General features: G+C 46.2%; 2 protein-coding genes across 6 annotated transcripts in view; one reads left to right on the plus strand and one right to left on the minus strand.

Annotated features, from left to right (window-relative positions):
* Positions 1–456, minus strand: part of elp4 (elongator acetyltransferase complex subunit 4) — a 115,980-nt gene extending 115,524 nt beyond the window's left edge. For 3 of the 5 annotated variants that reach the window (XM_031812338.1, XM_031812337.1, XM_031812336.1), the window contains exon 1: positions 266–454. In XM_031812338.1, coding sequence (XP_031668198.1) covers positions 266–443 — 178 coding nt within the window. In that variant the 5' untranslated portion in view covers positions 444–454. Of the gene's footprint in view, positions 1–106 lie in introns of all 5 variants that reach the window. The other 2 variants (XM_031812340.1, XM_031812339.1) reach the window with 2 other exon arrangements.
* Positions 130–24,642, plus strand: immp1l (inner mitochondrial membrane peptidase subunit 1). Its single transcript, XM_031812341.1, has 6 exons — positions 130–587; positions 16,244–16,356; positions 16,439–16,527; positions 16,683–16,809; positions 22,543–22,653; positions 24,505–24,642. Exons 2-6 carry the CDS (start codon positions 16,252–16,254, stop codon positions 24,574–24,576), a joined length of 504 nt encoding a protein of 167 aa, XP_031668201.1. The 5' UTR covers positions 130–587; positions 16,244–16,251; the 3' UTR covers positions 24,577–24,642.

Genomic DNA, 24,642 nt, shown 5'->3' on the forward strand with positions numbered 1-24,642 from the left:
CCATTACTATGGCGTGAAGGTGTGCCGGTTGTTTCAAATGGGGCACACGAATTATTGTTGACGTTACATGAATGTTATAGTAAATAACGTGAAGCTAGCCGGCTACCTTCATGCGACTCAGTGGTTGAAGACATGCAGTTGAATAGTGACAACATTCCTTTAAAACTAACTAAATTAAAACAATTATTATTGTTATATAGTTTAATCAATCAGAAAAAGCTAAACTCGCGTTAGCTAGCTGTCGACACATTCGTGGCAGACTGACCAATCACGTAGTCGAGAGATGTGACACCAGTCGAAACAATAAGTTGCCCGTTTTGAATCGAAGGTCTTGTGCCAGGTATTGAAACTAGTTTGCTTCGTGATTTCTTCTGAAAACTGGTGGTATTGCACGGTAAACGGTCCGCGGTGGGTTTACCCACGCTCATCTTGGGGGCCGCCATGCTTTTTTCCCCCCGTGGTGACGAATGTTGATGTTTTGAATTACATCAACCCAATCAGAGCTGGGATTGCTCAGTCGCTACCAATCACAGAAGCAGTTGTTAGGTAGCGTGTCTGTGTGAGGGCAGCTTCGGCGCTGGATAGCGGTGAGTTGATTATCCAAGAAGACAAATACATGTTTTAAATGTCTATTACCATTTAGTGAACGTATTTTGCTGAATAGGAAGCTGCGATTCTGTGAAATAAAGACATAACTCTGATTTACAACAAACTGATGGTTAGGAAAGTCGAACATGCAGATGGGGTTCTGTTTGTGAGTTGCCTTTGTTTTGCCCAGTCTTCAACCTTACAAAACGATTACAGCTTTGTTTATCTTTAGATTAGGGTTACACTAATGTATTTGAAATACAATATCCCAGCCTGCCAGCCCATTTTGCATTCTAGTGAATACGGTCATCGGTCTGCAATGTGGATAGACACTTAGCTTTCAAATGACACACATGTAGACTATTCGAGACTAGAAAGTCAAACCTTCAAACGTAGGCTTTTATAGATCTATAATATTTGATTTGCATAAATATTGCATATAGCCCAGGGCTCTCCAAACCTGTTTCGGGAGAACTCCGTCCTGTAGGTTTTCGCTCCAACCCTAATTTAGCCAACTGATTCTAATAGTTGGCTGCTTAATAAACCAGGTTAGTTGCAACTGGGGTTGAAACAAAAACCTACAGGAGGGTAGCTCTTCGGGAACAGTGTTAGAGAGTCCTGGTCCAGCCTAACAAAGATTTAGATCTATGTTTTATCATATCTGTTATGAAATCAGCCAAATGCATGTTGCAATCATGTTGTTCTAATCATCAGAAAGAATCCCTTTTGTCATCTTTCATCAATCTTTCATCTTGGCTATATTTTAAAGAGGCTGCTCAAAGCCTCAAACCAAAAGTCCCCCCTTTCAGACCTCATGCCAACTAGTATTTTGTGATACATAAGCTAGTAAAGTTCTCTTTTTTCTTTTCTCAACCTTTGCAAGGTCACCCTCCCTGATGCCTGGACAGCCATTTGGTCAAGAACCTAAACTTACATGAAGTTAAATGTGTGCATGTGTAACATCACAACCTTCCTTATACCCCAATTTATTCATCTTAAAGTGATTATTTGAACTATTGGACATTATGTTTATCATGTTCACAAGCACTTTACTACTTAAAGATACTGTAGTAGGCAGCAAGCAGAGGGCCACATCAGCCAGCAAATGAGACAAGTTTCTGGTCATGTGACCTTGGGGCAGAGCCATCGCGATGCCAGGACTTAATTAGTGAGGGGCAACGTCTACACATATAAATGCAGCCTAATGTGTAGAACTGACACAATTTCCTATTCTACATGACATTAAAAAATCATGCCTGTGACAAGACACTAATTTGCTGAGCAGGTGGGTGGAAGGGTTAAATCTAGCATGACGGGGGTGGGGTTGGGAGGAGTGGCAATATGTTTCCAGTCGGCCCCAGTTTGAACTGAAGTTTTGGGGATTGTAACATTAGTCTTCAAATTAGCCTTTGTCTTTGTCTCTCAGGCTGCTTTCCTAATTAGACTCAGTGTTGTCAAAACAAGGAGCTGTTGGACAGTCTGATGAAGGAGACTAGTCTTTGTTAACCTCTGTCTCTCTCATATTGTGACTCCAGTCATCTCAGGTCAGGGTCTGACCCCTCGCAGAGGGAATACAGACCGAGTCTCAGCTAACTTTCCCTGTCACACAGACCCAATACTATAAAACAGAGGTACAGTAGCTCCTGGTAGAATTTGTCCTTAGACACCGATCTGGGATCAGTTAACCTTCCCAAATCGTAACCATACCCATTATGAGGGAAAACGTAAAACTTTAGACCAGTGTCTATGGGAAACTTCATCCTACTCCAGAGCGCTCTATGAGCACTGCAAGAGAAGAGGCATGCCTCTCATAGGGAGCTGTATGTGTGGTGGGTTAAGATGAGAGAGACTTACAGCTCAGTAAGGATGCTGTTATGCTCTAGACTAGAAGTGATGGCCCAACTGCTCACTTTACAAAATGCTCTTAGCAGAGGCAGTCCTCTTGTTGTGACAGCGCTTTGAGGTAAATATGGGCTGACAGGAGACCCGGGGAATATAGCCAGGCCTTCTACTGACAACACAGGGCATTGTGCAAGACCCACAAGAGGTAGGCTGGATCTAAGAGACATCTAAAAATGAAAACGATAAAATAATTGACTGTTTAATGTATAATAATAAGGGTATTACCAGGGGTTAGGATATAGTGTCACGTTTCATCACTATTGAATTGTAGGAGAGGCCAATGTCACTGGGAAAATCAATCCTTATTATTATTATTTATTTTTTTATCCCCTTTTTATCTTGTCTCATCGCTGCAACTCCCCACCGGGCTCGGGAGGCGAAGGTCGAGCCATGTGTCCTCCGAAACATGACCTGCCAACCTGCGCTTCCTAACACCCGCCAGCCGCACCAATGTGTCGGAGGAAACACAGTTCAACTGACGACCGAGGTCAGCCTGCAGGCACCCGGCCCGCCATAAGGAGTCACTAGAGCGCGATGAGCCAAGTAAAGCCCCACACCGGCCAAATCCTCCCCTAACCCGGACGACACTGGGCCAATTGTGCGCCGCCCTATGGGACTCCTAATCACGGCCGGTTGTGATACAGCCCGGAATCGAACCCGTGTCTGTAGTGACGCCTCTAGCACTGCGATGCATTGCCTTAGACCGCTGCTCCACTCGGGAGGCATAAATCAACCCATTTTGAAGTGAATAATTCCACCACGTCTAAATTCCCAATTTAACCCCGGGGCCTACTGTATGTGGCCTTACAAGTCAATGTGTGGCAGTAGTATCAATATGACTGCCAGTATTTCTAAAATAACATCTCTTTCCCTCCTTTTTGAATGTCATCCGTCCCTGTGTATTATTTATATAATATCAGTTTTATCCATCAGTGTATCTGATTGGGCCATATAATGCAGGCAGTCATAACATGTCAGCCTCTTCCGATGTATATTGTTCTGGTTTCTCCAGTCTTATTCCGCTATCGCGCTAGCTGTGTGTCACTGGGAGAGGGAATAGAATGGCTGTGACTAGAGGGGAAGTCAGATCTCCATCAATGAACTCCATGTTTGTTTGAGTAGCGTTGAAAGGAAAGAAATGTTCTTAGGGTACATGGACAATTAGTGGGGCCAGGGTTTTTCTTCAGGCCGTTGTATTTTTGTACTTTTTTCCAATAGCAATTTTTTCAAAATGTCTATATTTTTGGCTTTCTTTGAATTTTCAACAGCTGCCGAGTGAATCATTTATAATGACTAGTTCTATATTAGTGAATGTTTAGGCTATATTGCAAATCATACGTCTATAAATACAGTACATGTCCAGCTCACAATATGGCCTGATACGCATAGACCTATTCTTCTGACATGATGGGTGGGGGGACGGGGACGTTAGCTGGTGGCGGGGGGGGGGGGGGGGGGGGGGGGTGCTCTGTTGAGGTGTCTGAGTCATTGGCATGAACACTGACCTAATTGTGAAAGCAATACAAGACCCTGATAAGATCAGTCCACTCTTTCAACACCGGCCCAGCACCACACACACCAGCCAGCGGCCAATACAATAAAGATTAGTCACCAGTATTCTATTCCGTGTCATTGTATGGGGACATGGGCCCAGCAGCCCCAGACACGTCCGTTTCAATTCAAAGCAGTCGTATTCATATCACTAGACTGTTATTTGCTCTGGGCTGACCCATTGATTGCTGGCTCTAAGCCTCTGACTCCTCAAATAGGCACCCTGCTCAGCTGTTTGGCGGCTGGGTTGCTGCTAGCAACAATGAAAAGAGCAATGTGGAGATCAGTCTGTTCAATCATCTCTGTGTTCAGGAACAGGGGAGAGGGGGGCTAGATGGCTACATTGTAAAAGGCTGTGACTTGTGATTTGTTTTGCATCTGTCACTCTCGGTCCCAGACAGGTGTCTGTTTCTAAAACAGTAGGATTAGCTCTGATTGTGCTGATAGTTGCACACAGATCCCTGGTCAGTCCCCCTTTAAAACTCACATTAAGATCAAATCGAGCTTTAGCACCCACCCTTTCACTGCCTTCTGCTGCCCAGAGAGGGGACATCAGAGGTGGGATTCATTCCCTCCCCATCTGGGGTCCACAGGGAGAAGCACCATCTCTGACATGGGGTCTGTAAGCCTCTTAGCCCTCCAGTGGCCCAGCCCTCTTTCAGCCCATGTTTTCCTAATGTAGGCTTGTAAAGAGAGCAAGGGCCTTGTAGACTGTTTGAATTGGGACTCCCTTTGTGCTCCTAATAGACTGGTCATGTTTGATAATGACTGCCTTCGTAGAGTGAAACCTTTTTCTCTGATTTGATTAGATCCCCATTAGAGACAGCTAGTCTTCCTGGGGTCTGACACATAGGACTAATGAAAATACATTACACACAAAAATACTTTACAATGGACATACATGTAAAACATAGACATTACAGACTTTTATATAAAACAACTGTTGGAGACCAGGGGCGGTGATTCCAAGGAGGAACCTACTGCAGTCCCTTGTGGATCAGGTGGTAGAGCATAGCGCTTGCAACAATAGGGTTGTGGGTTCGATTCCCACGGGGGACCAGTAGGAAAATGTATTATGTACTCACTACTGTAAGTCGCTCTGCAGAAGACCGTCTGCTAAATGGTTCTGGTTCTAATATCCCTATTCCCTCTGTTAGAAGCCCCCTTCTTACTGACTGGTAATGACGATATAGGCCTTGGTCTATTTAGGCCTAGTTTTGGTTGTATGATTGTTTTTAGTGTCACACTGTGCTCCATGTTGACTCTTGTATCCAGTCATACAGTTGACACATTTAATTAAGTTCTATGTAAATTCTGCTGCTTGTGATTCCTGAACTATTGTCTGAATGTTGTCCCCCAGTCAGTGATCATAGAGGTAAAAGACACCCAATGGGTCTTTTCTATTCACTGGTGGATTTGGGATCCCCTGTAATTGCGCGCCCGCTGTCGCTGGGAGCCATGTGACTGTAGGAGGCCGGCGGGTGACTGTAGGAGGCCGGCGGGTGACTGTAGGAGGCCGGCGGGGGACTGTAGGAGGCCGGCGGGGGACTGTAGGAGGCCGGCGGGGGACTGTAGGAGGCCCGGCGGCTCTGTGAGCCTGTAGGAGGCCGGCGGCTCTGTGAGCCTGTAGGAGGCCGGCGGCTCTGGGAGCCATGTGACTGTAGGAGTCCAGCTGACACAGATGGTTCCACTCAGATGCTGCTACCACTCTTTGTTTTTCCAGGAACATATTTGGTGTGTAATCCTGGATTAACAGACAGAGACTTAGAGTTTAATGTCCAGCTGAATGTCAACAGCTACCCCAAAGACACAGGCAAGGTATTATGGAGGAGATAGCCTAGTGGGGTTTGTCCTAGACCCACAGCCAGGGGATCGGGGGGTAGAGATCCTATCAGATGTCTCTGGTGGTGTGTCCCAACTCATTCTCAATCCCAATTTGAGTTCCTTGTGTAATGTAACACACACACCCCATGGGTGACAGAGACTGCCAGATAAAACCAGGTGGCTGCATGTGGCCTCTCTCTTGATATCAGTCACTGGCCGTGTGATCTTATTATGTTAAGACTCTAATCCCTACCTATGATGAATGCACACCGGAATGGAGGGATGAAATGGAGAGATAATGAAGGAAATAGGGGATTGTACACTGGTTTGGGGGATATGGCTGTGTGATGTTGTGATAGTCCTAAATGTTCTCTGATCCTTGATACTCCATGATAGGTGTTCAGAGGGCCCTCTGTACAGGCCCTTGATTTAGTCTGTTGTGGTGGGATCCAGTTCTATTCTAGGTTCCTGGTAGGACTGGACTGACCTGTGGATTCAGTTCTACTCTAGGTCCCTAGTAGGACTGGACTGACCTGTGGATTCAGTTCTACTCTAGGTTCCTGGTAGGACTGGACTGACCTGTGGGATTCAGTTCTACTCTAGGTTCCTAGTAGGACTGGACTGACCTGTGGGATTCAGTTCTACTCTAGGTTCCTAGTAGGACTGGACTGACCTGTGGATTCAGTTCTACTCTAGGTTCCTAGTAGGACTGGACTGACCTGTGGATTCAGTTCTACTCTAGGTTCCTGGTAGGACTGGACTGACCTGTGGGATTCAGTTCTACTCTAGGTTCCAGGTAGGACTGGACTGACCTGTAGGATTCACTTCTACTCTAGGTCCCTAGTAGGACTGGACTGACCTGTGGATTCAGTTCTACTCTAGGTTCCTAGTAGGACTGGACTGACCTGTGGATTCAGTTCTACTCTAGGTTCCTAGTAGGACTGGACTGACCTGTGGATTCAGTTCTACTCTAGGTTCCTAGTAGGACTGGACTGACCTGTGGATTCAGTTCTACTCTAGGTTCCTGGTAGGACTGGACTGACCTGTGGGATTCAGTTCTACTCTAGGTTCCAGGTAGGAATGGACTGACCTGTAGGATTCACTTCTACTCTAGGTCCCTAGTAGGACTGGACTGACCTGTGGATTCAGTTCTACTCTAGGTTCCTAGTAGGACTGGACTGACCTGTGGATTCAGTTCTACTCTAGGTTCCTAGTAGGACTGGACTGACCTGTGGGATTCAGTTCTACTCTAGGTTCCTAGTAGGACTGGACTGACCTGTGGATTCAGTTCTACTCTAGGTTCCTGGTAGGACTGGACTGACCTGTGGGATTCAGTTCTACTCTAGGTTCCTAGTAGGACTGACCTGTGGATTCAGTTCTACTCTAGGTTCCTAGTAGGACTGGACTGACCTGTAGGACCAGGGAGCTGCTATGATCAGAGAAGTGCACACAAACTGGGTTCACTGCTGTTTGTCAGACCCTTTTTCTCTTTCCTCCAATAAGATCATATCTTCACAGTGACACACATTCAGAGACAATCACACACATTCACCACAGATTATTGCAGGACTCCTAGTGTAGAGGCAAAGACATGGCAGGGTGGAGGGATGAAACATGACCAGGATGTAGCGATAGAGGCAGTGGTATATGCAGTAGGATGTAGGGATAGAGGCAGGGGTATATGAGCAGGATGTAGCGATAGAAGCAGGGGTATATGCAGCAGGATGTAGCGATAGAAGCAGGGGTATATGCAGCAAGATGTAGGGATAGAGGCAGGGGTATATGAGCAGGATGTAGGGATATAGGCAGGGGTATATGAGCAGGATGTAGGGATAGAGGCAGGGGTATATGAGCAGGATGTATGGATAGAGGCAGGGGTATATGCAGTAGGATGTAGGGATATAGGCAGGGGTATATGAGCAGGATGTAGGGATAGAGGCAGGGGTATATGAGCAGGATGTAGGGATAGAGGCAGGGGTATATGCAGCAGGGGTATATGCAGTAGGATGTAGTGATAGAGGCAGGGGTATATGCAGTAGGCATGAAAGGTGGAGCAATATCAGCAACAGGATATGGATTCAGTTTGTATTTTGGGTGAGAGGTGGGAGAAGAGTATCGTGTGTGTTGAAAGGGACAGAGGGGTAATGGGATTAGGGTTAAAGCCTTTCGCGGGCGCAGGGAGAGCCACCTGACACTCGGTCTGTTGGGGACCTGGGGATTGTGGGGGATGGGGTACAGGATGCGGGGGTCTAATCCATGTCCGTCTTTGGGAAGTCATTCCCAGAGCTCTGAGGTTTTAGGGCTTTGGTTTCCGCTCTGCTAGCTTTGGTTAATAATGTTATTGGTGGGATGTGAGACATGGAGAGAAAGAGGGATGAATAGAGAGAAAGAGAGGAATTCATTACCCTGTGGTGGTCTTGCAGGACAGAGTCCTAGCCAAAAGCATGGTGTCTGAATATAGCCAGGTGTGATATGATCTATAATGTAGCCTACACCTCTAAACCCTCCCCAGAACACATACATCTCTAAACACTCCCCAGAACACATACATCTCTAAACACTCCCCAGAACACATACATCTCTAAACACTCCCCAGAACACATACATCTCTAAACACTCCCCAGAACACATACATCTCTAAACCCTCCCCAGAACACATATACCTCTAAACCCTCCCCAGAACACATACACCTCTAAACCCTCCCCAGAACACATACATCTCTAAACACTCCCCAGAACACATACATCTCTAAACACTCCCCAGAACACATACATCTCTAAACACTCCCCAGAACACATACATCTCTAAACCCTCCCCAGAACACATATACCTCTAAACCCTCCCCAGAACACATACACCTCTAAACCCTCCCCAGAACACATACATCTCTAAACACTCCCCAGAACACGTACATCTCTAAACACTCCCCAGAACACATACATCTCTAAACACTCCCCAGAACACATACATCTCTAAACACTCCCCAGAACACATACACCTCTAAACCCTCCCCAGAACACATACACCTCTAAACCCTCCCCAGAACACATACACCTCTAAACCCTCCCCAGAACACATACACCTCTAAACCCTCCCCAGAACACATACATCTCTAAACCCTCCCCAGAACACATACACCTCTAAACCCTCCCCAGAACACATACACCTCTAAACCCTCCCCAGAACACATACACCTCTAAACCCTCCCCAGAACACATACACCTCTAAACCCTCCCCAGAACACATACATCTCTAAACCCTCCCCAGAACACATACATCTCTAAACCCTCCCCAGAACACATACACCTCTAAACCCTACCCAGAACACATAGTCTACTGGCTGTGTAACCTACTTTGTAATCCCTCCATCAGGATGTACACTACCGTTCAAAAGTTTGGGGTCACCTAGAAATGTCCTTGTTTTTGAAAGAAAAGCACATTTGGTTTGTCCATTAAAATAACATCAAATTGATCAGAAATGCAGTGTAGACATTGTTAATGTTGTAAATGACTATTATAGCTGGAAACGGCAGATTTTTAAAAATGGAATATCTACGCAGGCGTACAGAGGCCCATTATCAGTGACCATCTCGAATCCCACCGCACCTTCTCCGCTGTGCAATCTGGTTTCCGAGCCGGTCATGGGTGCACCTCAGCCACACTCAAGGTACTCAACGATATCATAACCGCCATCGATAAAAGACAGTACTGTGCAGCCGTCTTCATCGACCTTGCCAAGGCTTTCGACTCTGTCAATCACCATATTCTTATCGGCAGACTCAGGAGCCTCGGTTTTTCGGATGACTGCCTTGCCTGGTTCACCAATTACTTTGCAGACAGAGTTCAGTGCGTCAAATTGGAGGGCATGCTGTCTGGTCCTCTGGCAGTCTCTATGGGGGTGCCACAGGGTTCAATTCTCGGGCCGACTCTTTTCTCTGTGTATATCAATGATGTTGCTCTTGCTGCGGGCGATTCCCTGATCCACCTCTACGCAGACGACACCATTCTATATACCTTCGGCCCGTCTTTGGACACTGTGCTATCTAACCTCCAAACAAGCTTCAATGCCATACAACACTCCTTCCGTGGCCTCCAACTGCTCTTAAACGCTAGTAAAACCAAATGCATGCTTTTCAACCGGTCGCTGCCTGCACCCGCATGCCCGACTAGCATCACCACCCTGGATGGTTCCGACCTAGAATATGTGGACGTCTATAAGTACCTAGGTGTCTGGCTAGACTGCAAACTCTCCTTCCAGACTCATATCAAACATCTCCAATCGAAAATCAAATCAAGAGTCTGCTTTCTAATCCACAACAAAGCCTCCTTCACTCACGCCGCCAAGCTTACCCTAGTAAAACTGACTATCCTACCGATCCTCGACTTCGGCGATGTCATCTACAAAATGGCTTCCAACACTCTACTCAGCAAACTGGATGCAGTCTATCACAGTGCCATCCGTTTCGTCACTAAAGCACCTTATACCACCCACCACTGCGACTTGTATGCTCTAGTCGGCTGGCCCTCGCTACATATTCGTCGCCAGACCCACTGGCTCCAGGTCACCTACAAGTCCATGCTAGGTAAAGCTCCGCCTTATCTCAGCTCACTGGTCACGATGGCAACACCCATCCGTAGCACGCGCTCCAGCAGGTGTATCTCACTGATCATCCCTAAAGCCAACACCTCATTTGGCCGCCTTTCGTTCCAGTACTCTGCTGCCTGTGACTGGAACGAATTGCAAAAATCGCTGAAGTTGGAGACTTTTATCTCCCTCACCAACTTCAAACATCAGCTATCTGAGCAGCTAACCGATCGCTGCAGCTGTACATAGTCTATTGGTAAATAGCCCACCCTTTTTCACCTACCTCATCCCCATACTGTTTTTATTTATTTACTTTTCTGCTCTTTTGCACACCAATATCTCTACCTGTACATGACCATCTGATCATTCATCACTCCAGTGTTAATCTGCAAAATTGTAATTATTTGCCTACCTCCTCATGCCTTTTGCACACATTGTATATAGACTCCCCCTTTGGTTTCTACTGTGTTATTGACTTGTTAATTGTTTACTCCATGTGTAACTCTTTGTTGTCTGCTCACACTGCTATGCTTTATCTTGGCCAGGTCGCAGTTGCAAATGAGAACTTGTTCTCAACTAGCCTACCTGGTTAAATAAAGGTGTTCTCAACTAGCCTACCTGGTTAAATAAAGGTGTTCTCAACTAGCCTACCTGGTTAAATAAAGGTGTTCTCAACTAGCCTACCTGGTTAAATAAAGGTGTTCTCAACTAGCCTACCTGGTTAAATAAAGGTGAAATAAAAATAAAAATAAAAACCATCACTCCTGTGTTCCAATGCCACGTTGTGTTAGCTAATACAAGTTTATCATTTTAAAAGGCTAATTGATCTTTAGAAAAGCCTTTTGCAATTGTTAGCACAGCTGAAAACTGTTGTTCTGATTAAAGAACAATAAAACTGGCCTTCTTTAGACTAGTTGAGTATCTGTGCTTTTCAGCATAGAAAGAAATGTGTTTTTCTTTCAAAAACAAGGACATTTCTTAGTGACCCCAGACTGTTAAACAGTATGTGGAAGTCCTTCTCACCAGGACTAGATCAGGGAAACATTAGATGTATTATCTCTACCATACCTTTTATCATGCAGTTGTTGTTTCTGTTTAAATGTCCCTTACGTTGGAAAAAAAGGGTATTTCAGTTTTTTTGAGTGTGTGTAAAGATTGAGTCACTCTCTCCCCATCCGGCAGGTTGCGTTCTGAGTAAAAGTCAATACCCTGAGTGGTGCTGCAGTGTTTGTTCAGATGACACACTGTTATCTGTGTGTGTGTGTGTGTGTGGCACTCAACAAAGACTACGCGTTCCATTTCCATGGCTCCAGAACTGGATAACTGTCCTGAAGACCCTGGTCAGCATGGCTGATGCAGTGTTAGGGACTGATGCTAGTATGAAGCTGTACTGTAGATCCTGGTCAACATGGCTGATGCAGGGAGGGCAGTGATAGGGACTGATGCTAGTATGAAGCTGTACTGTAGACCCTGGTCAGCATGGCTGATGCAGTGATAGGGACTGATGCTAGTATGAAGCTGTACTGTAGATCCTGGTCAGCATGGCTGATGCAGTGTTAGGGACTGATGCTAGTATGAAGCTGTACTGTAGATCCTGGTCAGCATGGCTGATGCAGGGAGGGCAGTGATAGGGACTGATGCTAGTATGAAGCTGTACTGTAGACCCTGGTCAGCATGGCTGATGCAGGGAGGGCAGTGTTAGGGACTGATGCTAGTATGAAGCTGTACTGTAGACCCTGGTCAACATGGCTGATGCAGTGATAGGGACTGATGCTAGTATGAAGCTGTACTGTAGACCCTGGTCAGCATGGCTGATGCAGGGAGGGCAGTGATAGGGACTGATGCTAGTATGAAGCTGTACTGTAGATCCTGGTCAACATGGCTGATGCAGGGAGGGCAGTGATAGGGACTGATGCTAGTATGAAGCTGTACTGTAGATCCTGGTCAACATGGCTGATGCAGGGAGGGCAGTGTTAGGGACTGATGCTAGTATGAAGCTGTACTGTAGATCCTGGTCAACATGGCTGATGCAGGGAGGGCAGTGTTAGGGACTGATGCTAGTATGAAGCTGTACTGTAGATCCTGGTCAACATGGCTGATGCAGGGAGGGCAGTGTTAGGGACTGATGCTAGTATGAAGCTGTACTGTAGACCCTGGTCAACATGGCTGATGCAGTGATAGGGACTGATGCTAGTATGAAGCTGTACTGTAGATCCTGGTCAACATGGCTGATGCAGGGAGGGCAGTGTTAGGGACTGATGCTAGTATGAAGCTGTACTGTAGACCCTGGTCAACATGGCTGATGCAGTGATAGGGACTGATGCTAGTATGAAGCTGTACTGTAGACCCTGGTCAGCATGGCTGATGCAGGGAGGGCAGTGTTAGGGACTGATGCTAGTATGAAGCTGTACTGTAGACCCTGGTCAACATGGCTGATGCAGTGATAGGGACTGATGCTAGTATGAAGCTGTACTGTAGACCCTGGTCAGCATGGCTGATGCAGGGAGGGCAGTGTTAGGGACTGATGCTAGTATGAAGCTGTACTGTAGATCCTGGTCAACATGGCTGATGCAGGGAGGGCAGTGTTAGGGACTGATGCTGGTATGAAGCTGTACTGTAGATCCTGGTCAACATGGCTGATGCAGGGAGGGCAGTGTTAGGGACTGATGTTCGTATGAAGCTGTACTGTAGACCCTGGTCAGCATGGCTGATGCAGGGAGGGCAGTGTTAGGGTCTGATGCTAGTATGATGCTGTACTGTAGACCCTGGTCAACATGGCTGATGCAGGGAGGGCAGTGTTAGGGACTGATGTTAGTATGAAGCTGTACTGTAGACCCTGGTCAACATGGCTGATGCAGGGAGGGCAGTGTTAGGGACTGATGTTAGTATGAAGCTGTACTGTAGACCCTGGTCAACATGGCTGATGCAGTGATAGGGACTGATGCTGGTATGAAGCTGTACTGTAGATCCTGGTCAACATGGCTGATGCAGGGAGGGCAGTGTTAGGGACTGATGCTAGTATGAAGCTGTACTGTAGACCCTGGTCAACATGGCTGATGCAGTGATAGAGACTGATGCTAGTATGAAGCTGTACTGTAGATCCTGGTCAGCATGGCTGATGCAGGGAGAGCAATGATAGGGACTGATGCTAGTATGAAGCTGTACTGTAGACCCTGGTCAGCATGGCTGATGCAGTGATAGGGACTGATGCTAGTATGAAGCTGTACTGTAGATCCTGGTCAGCATGGCTGATGCAGGGAGGGCAGTGATAGGGACTGATGCTAGTATGAAGCTGTACTGTAGACCCTGGTCAGCATGGCTGATGCAGGGAGGGCAGTGTTAGGGACTGATGCTAGTATGAAGCTGTACTGTAGACCCTGGTCAGCATGGCTGATGCAGTGATAGGGACTGATGCTCGTATGAAGCTGTACTGTAGACCCTGGTCAGCATGGCTGATGCAGGGAGGGCAGTGATAGGGACTGATGCTAGTATGAAGCTGTACTGTAGATCCTGGTCAACATGGCTGATGCAGGGAGGGCAGTGTTAGGGACTGATGCTAGTATGAAGCTGTACTGTAGATCCTGGTCAACATGGCTGATGCAGGGAGGGCAGTGTTAGGGACTGATGCTAGTATGAAGCTGTACTGTAGATCCTGGTCAACATGGCTGATGCAGGGAGGGCAGTGTTAGGGACTGATGCTAGTATGAAGCTGTACTGTAGACCCTGGTCAACATGGCTGATGCAGTGATAGGGACTGATGCTAGTATGAAGCTGTACTGTAGACCCTGGTCAGCATGGCTGATGCAGGGAGGGCAGTGTTAGGGACTGATGCTAGTATGAAGCTGTACTGTAGATCCTGGTCAACATGGCTGATGCAGGGAGGGCAGTGTTAGGGACTGATGCTGGTATGAAGCTGTACTGTAGATCCTGGTCAACATGGCTGATGCAGGGAGGGCAGTGTTAGGGACTGATGTTCGTATGAAGCTGTACTGTAGACCCTGGTCAGCATGGCTGATGCAGGGAGGGCAGTGTTAGGGTCTGATGCTAGTATGATGCTGTACTGTAGACCCTGGTCAACATGGCTGATGCAGGGAGGGCAGTGTTAGGGACTGATGTTAGTATGAAGCTGTACTGTAGACCCTGGTCAACATGGCTGATGCAGGGAGGGCAGTGTTAGGGACTGATGTTAGTATGAAGCTGTACTGTAGACCCTGGTCAACATGGCTGATGCAGTGATAGGGACTGATGCTGGTATGAAGCTGTACTGTAGATCCTGGTCAACATGGCTGATGCAGGGAGGGCAGTGTTAGGGACTGATGCTAGTATGAAGCTGTACTGTAGACCCTGGTCAACATGGCTGATGCAGTGATAGAGACTGATGCTAGTATGAAGCTGTACTGTAGATCCTGGTCAGCATGGCTGATGCAGGGAGAGCAATGATAGGGACTGATGCTAGTATGAAGCTGTACTGTAGACCCTGGTCAGCATGGCTGATGCAGTGATAGGGACTGATGCTAGTATGAAGCTGTACTGTAGATCCTGGTCAGCATGGCTGATGCAGGGAGGGCAGTGATAGGGACTGATGCTAGTATGAAGCTGTACTGTAGACCCTGGTCAGCATGGCTGATGCAGGGAGGGCAGTGTTAGGGACTGATGCTAGTATGAAGCTGTACTGTAGACCCTGGTCAGCATGGCTGATGCAGTGATAGGGACTGATGCTCGTATGAAGCTGTACTGTAGACCCTGGTCAGCATGGCTGATGCAGGGAGGGCAGTGATAGGGACTGATGCTAGTATGAAGCTGTACTGTAGATCCTGGTCAACATGGCTGATGCAGGGAGGGCAGTGTTAGGGACTGATGCTAGTATGAAGCTGTACTGTAGATCCTGGTCAACATGGCTGATGCAGGGAGGGCAGTGTTAGGGACTGATGCTAGTATGAAGCTGTACTGTAGATCCTGGTCAACATGGCTGATGCAGGGAGGGCAGTGTTAGGGACTGATGCTAGTATGAAGCTGTACTGTAGACCCTGGTCAGCATGGCTGATGCAGGGAGGGCAGTGTTAGGGACTGATGCTAGTATGAAGCTGTACTGTAGACCCTGGTCAACATGGCTGATGCAGTGATAGGGACTGATGCTCGTATGAAGCTGTACTGTAGACCCTGGTCAGCATGGCTGATGCAGGGAGGGCAGTGTTAGGGACTGATGCTAGTATGAAGCTGTACTGTAGACCCTGGTCAGCATGGCTGATGCAGTGATAGGGACTGATGCTAGTATGAAGCTGTACTGTAGACCCTGGTCAGCATGGCTGATGCAGGGAGGGCAGTGTTAGGGACTGATGCTAGTATGAAGATGTACTGTAGACCCTGGTCAACATGGCTGATGCAGTGTTAGGGACTGATGCTGGTATGAAGCTGTACTGAAGACCCTGGTCAGCATGGCTGATGCAGTGTTAGGGACTGATGCTAGTATGAAGCTGTACTGAAGACTCTGGTCAGCATGGCTGATGCAGTGATAGGGACTGATGCTAGTATGAAGCTGCTAGGCTGGTATGTTTGTCCGTCCCCTGCAAGGTGTCGATTGGTCAATCTCACACAGGGTCAAAGGTTAAGCTGGTTCTGTGATGTCAACGGGCTGTAGAGCCCCTGAGAATGAAACACCAGGGAGTGTGATACTAGTCTGCACTGCACACTACTCCTAGAGCTGCTAATAGACTAGCTGCTGTGACAGCTCACCCCTCACCTGTCTGTCCCCTGAATGAAGCGCTGTAATGATGTGTGTTGTGTTTGTGTAGGTGGTGAGATGTTCCGCAGTGCGCTGGGGAAGACCCTGGGCTTCGTGGGATACACCATCCAGTACGGCTGCGTCGCCCACTGTGCCTTTGAGTACATCGGAGAGTTTGTTGCGGTGTGTAGGATACTTTTCTCTCTGCGGCCATGGTCTGTGAATTCCTGAGTAACAACTTCAATGTCTGTGAATTTACCCACAGTGCTCTGGTCCTTCTATGGAGCCCACCATCACAAGCCACGACGTTGTCTTCTCAGAACGGTTGAGTCGCCATCTCTGCAGAATCGAGAAGTGAGTTTTAGTTTTCAACTTGAAATTCTCAAAGTTGTTAAAATAAAACGTAGTTTACCCTGAGTGGTGTCTTTTTGCACCGTAACCCCTTGATGTTCTCCCTGATATCTGTGAATGACATCACACCCCATGGATCCTGTCTTCTCTGTCTGCAGTGGTGATATAGTCATCGCTAAGAGTCCATTTGATCCACATATGAACATCTGTAAAAGAGTCATCGGTTTGGAGGGAGACAAAGTCTGCACCAGTGGCCCCTCAGATGTCTTCAAGACCCACCAATACGTAAGTATTCATCAACAGTCATGTCCCAGGACTCTCAGCCACATGTAAAGTATTCATCAACAGTCATGCCCCAGGACTCTCAGCCACATGTAAAGTATTCATCAACAGTCATGTCCCAGGACTCTCAGCCACATGTAAAGTATTCATCAACAGTCATGTCCCAGGACTCTCAGCCACATGTAAAGTATTCATCAACAGACATGTCACTGGACTCTCAGCCACATGTAAAGTATTCATCAACAGTCCCAGGACTCTCAGCCACATGTAAAGTATTCATCAACAGTCATGCCCCAGGACTCTCAGCCACATGTAAAGTATTCTACCTTTAGTTTACCAGGTAAGAGTATTGAGAGCACATTTACAACAACAACCTGGAGAAGACTTTGACGAGGGCTTGAAATGAGCCAGTAAAGCAATACATTCTGGATGAACGATTAAGCCTTGTCAAGACACTTCATGTTGTGTTTCAGATAGTCTCTCATTTCAGTCAATCATCTTCATAAGTAGCCAAACCCCTGTGTCTTCAACTCAATCCCAGTGTGTTCTGGGTGTTTAGATTCCAGACCAGGTACATCCATCTTGTGTCGTCAGTCCAAATATCATCCTTTGACAGCGACTGCATTTCCTCAGAGCCGTGGTTGTGGTGGAACCACTGTCATTGCATTCTTATTACTGCTCCCCCCGGCCACGCCGCCCTCAGCCACCGCTCAGCCTGCCAATCTCTCTGAAGCCTGTTAGAGTTAGTGCCAACCGAGTGGACAGGTTGATGGGTGGGCTGAGGTGTTTGTGTTGTGTGTGTACACACCACACTCTGTGGACGTATAGGTGAATGTAACCACACACAGGATGTGCTGGTGTCATCCAGGAAATGAAAGAAACTCATTTTCCTCTGGGAACAGGTTTCATCTCTACACACAGGCAGTAAAGCTATATTGAACAGGTTACTGCAGAACAGGTTTAATCTCTACACATGTCTTGGTCAAAGGTCTCAGCCTACAGATGTACTCTCTTTATTGGATCACTCTGTTGGCGTAGAAAATGCATACATGTCTATTCAAGTTTTAAAACGTATTCTAATGTTTGTTATTCACACTTTAAAATGTCAGACTTGATTTACCCTTATTTAAAATGTATCAACACATACAAAAATGTCCGTTCATTTTAATCCACATTTCCTGTTTACTGCAGGATTATTTCCCTGCCGTGAGAAACTGGTCAAATTAAGTTGGCAGATCGGTACCTCTGAAATGTGTCTCAGTGCAAGACATAGGTCAACAATGAATAAGACCAGACCAATCTCTGTAGGGTTTCCCCTGTCAAAACACACACCAAAATGTCTGTCAACACAGTTGGTTGTGGTGTTAATGAAATAGAAGCCTTGTGTGACATAAGGCATCCCACCATGCATGTTTTTGTTTGTGTGCTATACGAGAGCCTGTCCTCACCTCCTCTTTCTTCTGACGGGCTGGCAGGTTCTTTCCTCCCACATTGATGATGAGGAGATTGTCACCTCTTAGGAGTCTTTCCTACAGTATGTCTGCTGCATTGTCACAACAAAGACATTTGATCCATGATATGATGGTGGGTGTCTTTGAGAGAGACAGAGGGGGAGAGCGAGCCTTCAGAGTCTAAAGCTATCCCCTCCATGTTAGACAAAACACTGTACCTCAATGATATTAATCTAATGATCAGAGCAGGGTGAGGCCTTAAACAGCACTACCTCAATCATGTTATCTTAATGAGCGAAGCAGGGTGAGGCCTTAAACAGCACTACCTCAATCATGTTATCTTAATGAGCGAAGCAGGGTGAGGCCTTAAACAGCACTACCTCAATCATGTTATCTTAATGAGCGAAGCAGGGTGAGGCCTTAAACAGCACTACCTCAATCATGTTATCTTAATGAGCGAAGCAGGGTGAGGCCTTAAACAGCACTACCTCAATCATGTTATCTTAATGAGCGAAGCAGGGTGAGGCCTTAAACAGCACTACCTCAATCATGTTATCTTAATGAGCGAAGCAGGGTGAGGCCTTAAACAGCACTACCTCAATCATGTTATCTTAATGAGCGAAGCAGGGTGAGGCCTTAAACAGCACTACCTCAATCATGTTAGCTTAATGAGCGACTCAGGGTGAGGCCTTAAACAGCACTACCTCAATCATGTTAGCTTAATGAGCGAAGCAGGGTGAGGCCTTAAACAGCACTACCTCAATCATGTTATCTTAATGAGCGACTCGGGGTGAGGCCTTAAACAACACTCTACCTCAATCATGTTAGCTTAATGAGCGAAGCAGGGTGAGGCCTTAAACAACACTCTACCTCAATCATGTTATCTTAATGAGCGACTCAGGGTGAGGCCTTAAACAGCACTGTACCTCAATCATGTTATCTTAATGAGCGACTCAGGGTGAGGCCTTAAACAGCACTCTACCTCAATCATGTTATCTTAATGAGCGAAGCAGGGTGAGGCCTTAAACAGCACTCTACCTCAATCATGTTATCTTAATGAGCGACTCAGGGTGAGGCCAGACCAGGCTGTTGAACAGCAGACTTCACTATCCAGGTGAGCTCAGCTTTCCCACCTTGACACGTCTCTGACAGGTACACATAGCCTCGCCCCCACCCCTTCAACCACCCAACCACAGAACAGGTTCCATCACTCCCTCTGAGTCCCATCACAACACAGCCGCCAGGTTGAGCTGAGATACGCCACTCAACCCTAAACCCTAGCTGGGCACACAGTCTGACTGGATGACTTGGCTGGCTGGAAGTGTGTTGTGGAAAGTAACAATGTCTGTTGATTATGGTTTGGCTGAGCGCTCTCATTCTGTTCTGGTGACTCAGTGTAGGGAGTTGGGAGAGGGCATGTCAGACTCGGGGCTTAGTGTCATGGAGAAGTAGGTAAACAGTTCATGAGGAGTGTTTGCTTCTCTGCCTGTCAATCATGCAGGTGCTTATCCTTGACATCCTCTCTACCTTCACTCAACACTGGTGTGTGATCCATAAATTAGTTTTCAGAGACTGCTGTGGTTATGATGGCCTGCGGTGAGCTTGCAGGTGTTTAATCAGAGAAGAAGAGTTCCACCAACTATGACTGGGGACAGAATTTGAACATGTCTACCTCGTTCCAATACCTCCAGTATCATACCCCTAGGTAATAACCAGATCCATTTGAACATGTCTACCTCGTTCCAATACCTCCAGTATCATACCCCTAGGTAATAACCAGATCCATTTGAACATGTCTACCTCGTTCCAATACCTCCAGTATCATACCCCTAGGTAATAACCAGATCCATTTGAACATGTCTACCTCGTTCCAATACCTCCAGTATCATACCCCTAGGTATTAACCAGATCCATTTGAACATGTCTACCTCGTTCCAATACCTCCAGTATCATACCCCTAGGTATTAACCAGATCCATTTGAACATGTCTACCTCGTTCCAATACCTCCAGTATCATACCCCTAGGTAATAACCAGATCCATTTGAACATCCGGTGCAGGTAAAATGAAAGGAGAGGTTAGTTCTACCCTCTGGTTAAGTTAGGGTTCAAGAGGAGAACGTCAGGGACATCCGTTTCTACAAATGATAGAGTCTGGCCTCTCTTTACACCATCTTAGTCATAATAAAGTGTACGATTCTGACATGTGTTAACCTGCAAGGTGATGTGTGAACCCTCGGTCTTTCACCACCATAATATACTGCAATAATAATATATGTCATTTAGCAGACGCTTTTATCCAAAGCGGTTTACAGTCATGCATTCATACATTTTAACGTATGGATGTCCCAGGGAATCGAACCCACAACCCTGGCTGTGCCAGCACCATGCTCTACCAACCTTTTAACAATAACCAATGAATTACCAGTTCATTAGTGGTAAATAAATCTGACTATAGATTTCAGAGGAGTAACTTTGCGATGTCTGTGGCTAGAGACTCCGTGTGGAATGTTCTCTACAGGGTCATTAGTTTGATGCTCCGAATCAATCAGAGCTTTGGTGTTTGTGTCTGTGTATTTGTTGATCACTCTTGATTGACTCGCAGCAGATCGATCTAAATTGATTGACCTTGTTAGTAGTGGACAGAATGGAGTCTAGATCCTGAATAGAGTTGACCTATACCTTGATGTTGGATTAGTTAGGTAGTTCCTCCAAACCTTCACTCCGTGGGCCCTAAGCTTTAACCACCACTAGTGTATCCTACCTAGTGTTTGCTAAACTCTGAGGCAGTGTAATGGACTCAGATTAGACCTTCTGCTAGCCTAAAAAGCACTTTCAGTAACGACATTGTCATGTGTTTCTATGGAGACTTGAACCCGCTTTGAAACCAGAAGTAGTCTGAACCTGTGTTCAAGCAGCCGCCCCTTTTGTGTCTCCTAAAACATAGATGAGCGTGCCTACCGACAGGGTCGTGTTGATGATATCACACCCCTGACCTTTCTGAGCAGGACAAAGGCAGTGAGTCAGTCTAAGATGGAGGCTGAGGCTGGAGCATAGCAGGGGCTTATGGTCCAGCAGATGACAAACGGTGCCGGAGTTCCTCTCTGGTCCCCGTGTGCTTGGGAGCAGCCATATGTTGCCATGCTACTGAGGGGTAATGGTGGGAATGCAGCAGGCTGACATATGCTTCTCAGATGACTCCTTTAATGACATTGGTTTGTGTCGTCGTTGTTCTCGGGGGCCGAGTTGTTTACCTCGTGTTAGGTCAATATGTCACTGCATCACAATTAGTGTCAGGTCATCTGGCTCATCTATGGAATATGAAACACAACACAATGCATAGGTTAATACTGCATAATGATTCTGGATGTTGGGACGATTGCGATACGATGGACGCGCACAATTGGAATCAAGACATCAGTGTTTGCGTCTCCCCCCTCACCCTCTGATAATGTTCTCATCGGATTTCATCTCCCTCTCCTTTTCTCCCCAAGACTTTGTTCATTAAAAAGTTAGGCAACACAAACACAGTTGCAGATTGTGATGCCCATTATGACAATATAATGTGTTGTTCATCCTGTCTTCACATATAGGAGGGACGAGGAACTTAATTAGGGCCTTGACAAGATTACTCTAGTAAAGTGATGAGATGAATCATAATTGGTGTCACTGTGGATTAGCGCTCGCTCCGATTGGCCACCCCACTGTCAGCTCAGGCCTCACTAGTGGAGACCAGTGGACGATTCTGACTGAAAATGTTCAGCCCTGGCCCCTCTCTCCCCCCCCCCCTCTAGATCTCCCTTGGTAAGAGGGGGTTAGATCTCAGCCAACAGCCTAATGGCCCCTTTTGAAGTCCCACTAAATCCCCCTGACCCTGCCCCCGTTACACATGACCCCTTGCTCCTATGACCGTCCGGGGCTAAAGGAGGACAGACCAGGGGTTGACGTTAAGTTGGGGTGAGGGAAGGTAGGGGGGGGGATGTTCAGTTGGGCGACGCGGCTGAGGTGGGCTCTCTTTACATAGTGGAGGGTGCTGGCGCTATATTGTCTCACTCCTTCATGTAAACAAAGTTTAAAAGCCAGGTCAGGGAATGGTGTTGTTTACAGTATAACTGGCTGTTGCAGTTGTCGTGGAACAAATTCAATATTTTCTATCGATGTGTTTTTTCCTGTGTCATCCCGTGGGTGTGTGACTTGCTGTGGCTGTGTGTCTTGCTGTGGGTGTGTGTCTTGCTGTGGGTGTGTGTTTTGCTGTGGGTGTGTGTCTTGCCGTGGGGGTGTGTCTAGGTTCCAAAAGGGCACGTGTGGCTGGAAGGGGATAATCTTAGGAATTCCACAGACTCCAGGAGCTACGGCCCAGTTCCCTATGCCCTGATTCGAGGCCGTGTCTGCTTAAAGGTAACGAGGGGAACATCGCCGGACCCATCTCACATTCATTTGAACCTTTAGAGTTAGTATAATGGTCTGTATTAAGAGTTAGTTTAATGGTCTGGTCTGTATAAAGAGTTAGTATAATGCTCTGGTCTCTGAAAAGAGTTAGTAGAATGGTCTGGTCTGTATAAAGAGCTATTATAATGGTCTGGTCTCTGTAAAGAGTTAGTAGAATGGTTTGGTCTGTATAAAGAGTTAGTTTAATGGTCTGGTCTGCGTAAAGAGTTTGTATAATGGTCTGGTCTGCATAAAGAGTTAGTAGAATGCTCTGGTCTGTGTAAAGAGTTAGTAGAATGCTCTGGTCTGTGTAAAGAGTTAGTAGAATGCTCTGGTCTGCGTAAAGAGTTTGTAGAATGCTCTGGTCTGTGTAAAGAGTTAGTAGAATGCTCTGGTCTGTGTAAAGAGTTAGTAGAATGCTCTGGTCTGTGTAAAGAGTTAGTAGAATGCTCTGGTCTGCGTAAAGAGTTAGTAGAATGCTCTGGTCTGCATAAACAGTTAGTTTAATGGTCTGGTCTGTATAAAGAGTTTGTAGAATGCTCTGGTCTGCATAAACAGTTAGTTTAATGGTCTGGTCTGTATAAAGAGTTAGTAGAATGCTCTGGTCTGTGTAAAGAGTTTGTGTAATGTTCTGGTCTGCATAAACAGTTAGTAGAATGCTCTGGTCTGTATAAAGAGTTAGTATAATGCTCTGGTCTGTGTAAAGAGTTTGTATAATGTTCTGGTCTGTATAATGAGTTTGTATAATGTTCTGGTCTGTATAAAGAGTTTGTATAATGTTCTGGTCTGTATAAAGAGTTTGTATAATGTTCTGGTCTGTATAAAGAGTTTGTATAATGTTCTGGTCTGTATAAGGAGTTTGTATAATGTTCTGGTCTGTGTAAAGAGTTTGTATAATGTTCTGGTCTGCATAAACAGTTAGTAGAATGCTCTGGTCTGTATAAAGAGTTAGTAGAATGCTCTGGTCTGTGTAAAGAGTTTGTATAAAGTTCTGGTCTGTATAAAGAGTTTGTATAATGTTCTGGTCTGTATAAGGAGTTTGTATAATGTTCTGGTCTGTATAAAGAGTTAGTAGAATGCTCTGGTCTGTGTAAATAGTTAGTAGAATGCTCTGGTCTGTGTAAATAGTTAGTAGAATGCTCTGGTCTGTGTAAATAGTTAGTAGAATGCTCTGGTCTGTGTACATAGTTAGTAGAATGCTCTGGTCTGTGTAAAGAGTTAGTAGAATGCTCTGGTCTGTATAGAGAGAAATCTGTGCCACGTTTACGATATCACAGCATCCTTTTGACTTTGCCCAGGGCCATGGTGAAATATGAAATGCCTTGCACTGAAATTGATTGTAGGTTTACTGTTGCTTTGCCTGTATTCAAAATATTCCTTATTCCCCATTCTGTGGCAAGTTGAGTAAATGCAAACACTCAAACAAGTTGGAAGTTCAAGACAGATCTGTCTCGTAGACCAAGGCCTGGGCAACCTATTGTCTAGCTGTCCATTCTGCTGTGTTGTCATGTCACTGGATGTCATAGCAACCATGACCCTGGAAACAGGTCAGACAACCTTCTGTCTGTTTGACTGGACAGCAGCCGTCCACTGGGGGCCCAATGACGAGACCTGACGACAGTTTTATGAAGTCGCATACATCATTTAAATCCACGTTACCAAGCGTATCCAGGAAGTGAGGATGTTGGAATAGTCTTGATAAACACATTATGTAATTGATAAATGTTGTTTGTTCTTCTTTTATGAGAGCCCTAGTACCCTTTTAACCCAACGTCTTCTGTCTTCTCCTTTGTTTGTTTTGGTGTTTTTCTCTCTTTCCAGCTCTGGCCTCTACATCATGTTGGTGCCCTCAACCAAAGTCCCACAGGACGAGTCGTAAAAAGGAGTGACTGAGTCTACTGATCTGTGTACATGCATCATTTTGTAATATTTTCTAATTAAAGGCATATTTATCTTGAA

Source organism: Oncorhynchus kisutch, unplaced genomic scaffold, assembly GCF_002021735.2.
Source record: "Oncorhynchus kisutch isolate 150728-3 unplaced genomic scaffold, Okis_V2 Okis03b-Okis08b_hom, whole genome shotgun sequence".
NCBI lineage: Eukaryota > Metazoa > Chordata > Actinopteri > Salmoniformes > Salmonidae > Oncorhynchus > Oncorhynchus kisutch.